At 52.6% G+C, this 2245-nt stretch overlaps 1 protein-coding gene across 1 annotated transcript in view; it reads right to left on the reverse strand.

Annotated features, from left to right (window-relative positions):
- WDR3 (WD repeat domain 3) overlaps window positions 1–2245 on the reverse strand; it is a 22828-nt gene that overhangs the window by 7467 nt on the left and 13116 nt on the right. Inside the window, 3 exon segments of the mRNA XM_018569551.1 lie at window positions 570–670; window positions 906–962; window positions 1042–1183. Coding sequence (XP_018425053.1) covers window positions 570–670; window positions 906–962; window positions 1042–1183 — 300 coding nt within the window.

Consider the following 2245-nt stretch of genomic DNA (forward strand, 5'->3'; position numbering starts at 1 on the left):
GAGGGAGGGAAGGAGGAATAGAGGGAGGGAAGGAATAGAGGGAGGGAAGGAAGGGAGGGAAGGAAGGAAAGAGGGAGGGAAGGAGGAATAGAGGGAGGGAAGGAAGGAAGGAAGGAAGGGAGGGAAGGAAGGAGGGAGGGAAGGAGGGAGGGAAGGAAGAATAGAGGGAGGGAAGGAAGAAAGGAAGTGAGGGAAGGAAGGAGGGAGGGAAGGAGGGAGGGAAGGAAGGAGGAATAGAGGGAGGGAAGGAAGAAAGGAAGTGAGGGAAGGAAGGAGGGAGGGAAGGAGGGAAGGAAGGAGGGAAGGAGGGAGGGAGGGAAGGAGGAATAGAGGGAGGGAAGGAAGAAAGGAAGTGAGGGAAGGAAGGAGGGAGGGAAGGAGGGAGGGAAGGAGGGAGGGAAGGAAGGGAGGAATAGAGGGAAGGCTTCAAGGGACGATATGACAGGAGTTCCACTTTAAAACAAATCCTAATTCTTTGTAATCCTGTAATATGAACTCCGCACAGAGGGGCGTGTCTCCTAGGACAGGACACACCCCCGAGGTCTGCTAATACATCTATTCTAGCTCACCTGTCATCGTGGGCGAAGAGCGAGCGGTGACAGTCCCCAAAGTCCAGACCCCAGATCTTTATATTCCGATCGGCAGAGCCGGTGACGATGATGGCGCTGTCCTGCAAGAACCACCCGTGATTAGTCCCGTTATGTTGGCCGGAGCAGGAAACAATATAACTGGTTGTAGACATCGCCCATGACAGATACAGTCTGAAAACGTCATCCGTGTAATTTAGGGGTGCTTAGTACACCCACCAGCCCCCTCCTCCCCCGCAGAGCCCCCCCGCAGCATTCACCAGCAATATGAATATGAGGTCGGGGGGTCTTACGCCGGATCAGATGTGTAATACTCACATAGGAGATGTCCATACACAGGACGGGCAGCTTGTGTCCATACAGAGTGAGGAAGAACTGCAAAGACAGACGCAGAGTGTGAGAGCGAGAATTACAACGTGACCACGAGGAGCGACCCCGGGGGTCCCGGCCGTACCTTCAACGTGTCAACAAAGAAGGTTTTCACCGTGCAGTCCAGCAGAGACACCGCGAGGAGACGACTGTCCGGGCTATAGCGCACGCACAGCACGTCCTCGTCCATCTGTAACACGCGAGTCTGCTTCACGGAGAGGCGGCGGCTGTGGGGGCGGGGCAACAGAAGCAATGGAGTGAGTTCATTGGGGGACATGGGAGAGCTCAATGTAGGTTCTGCTAATACATCTGTTGTCCTAGGACAGGACACCACCCCCCCCCCCCCCCCCCCCCCCCCCCCCCGGACACCCCCCCCCCCCCCAACCCCCCCCAGGTCTCCTACTACATCTATTCTCCTAAAACAGGACACACCTCCAAGGTCTGATAATACATCTATACTCCTAGGACAGGACACACCCCGAGGTCTCCTAATATATCTATTCTCCTAGGACCAAACACACCCTCCAGGTCTGCTAATGCATCTATTCTCCTAGGACAGGACACACCCCTGAGGTCTGCAAATACATCTATTCTCCCATGACAGGGCACACCCCTGAGGTCTCCTAATACAAAAGATCTATTCTCCCATGACAGGACACACCCCTGAGGTCTGCAAATACATCTATTCTCCCATGACAGGACACACCCGAGGTCTGCAAATACATCTATTCTCCCATGACAGGGCACACCCCTGAGGTCTGCAAATACATCTATTCTCCTATGACAGGACACACCCGAGGTCTGCAAATACATCTATTCTCCCATGACAGGGCACACCCCTGAGGTCTGCAAATACATCTATTCTCCCATGACAGGGCACACCCCTGAGGTCTCCTAATACAAAAGATCTATTCTCCCATGACAGGACACACCCCTGAGGTCTGCAAATACATCTATTCTACCAGGTCTGCTAATACATCTATTCTCCTTTCAGAAATTGGGAAAAAATGAGAGAAAGGTTATTATTAGATATGAATCTGTGGGTCACGTGCCGTGATGGAACAGTCCATACCCAGGACAAGAAATCAGGTTAACGCTCCCCATCGGGATGATAGAAGGTTCTAATCCTTTCAGGCACCATACCACCCTAAATAATATTACATGTGCATTTATAAAAGCCTCCCTTGTGCAGACATCCAAAAGCTCTAAGGGTTTCCGCCATCTTGGATGTGATGTCCGTTGCCCGGTGGACTCAGAGCTGTCACCCAAGTCACAAACTATAGCAGATC

The sequence above is a fragment of the Nanorana parkeri genome, unplaced genomic scaffold, assembly GCF_000935625.1.
Source record: "Nanorana parkeri isolate BGI_ZX_2015 unplaced genomic scaffold, ASM93562v1 scaffold1354, whole genome shotgun sequence".
NCBI lineage: Eukaryota > Metazoa > Chordata > Amphibia > Anura > Dicroglossidae > Nanorana > Nanorana parkeri.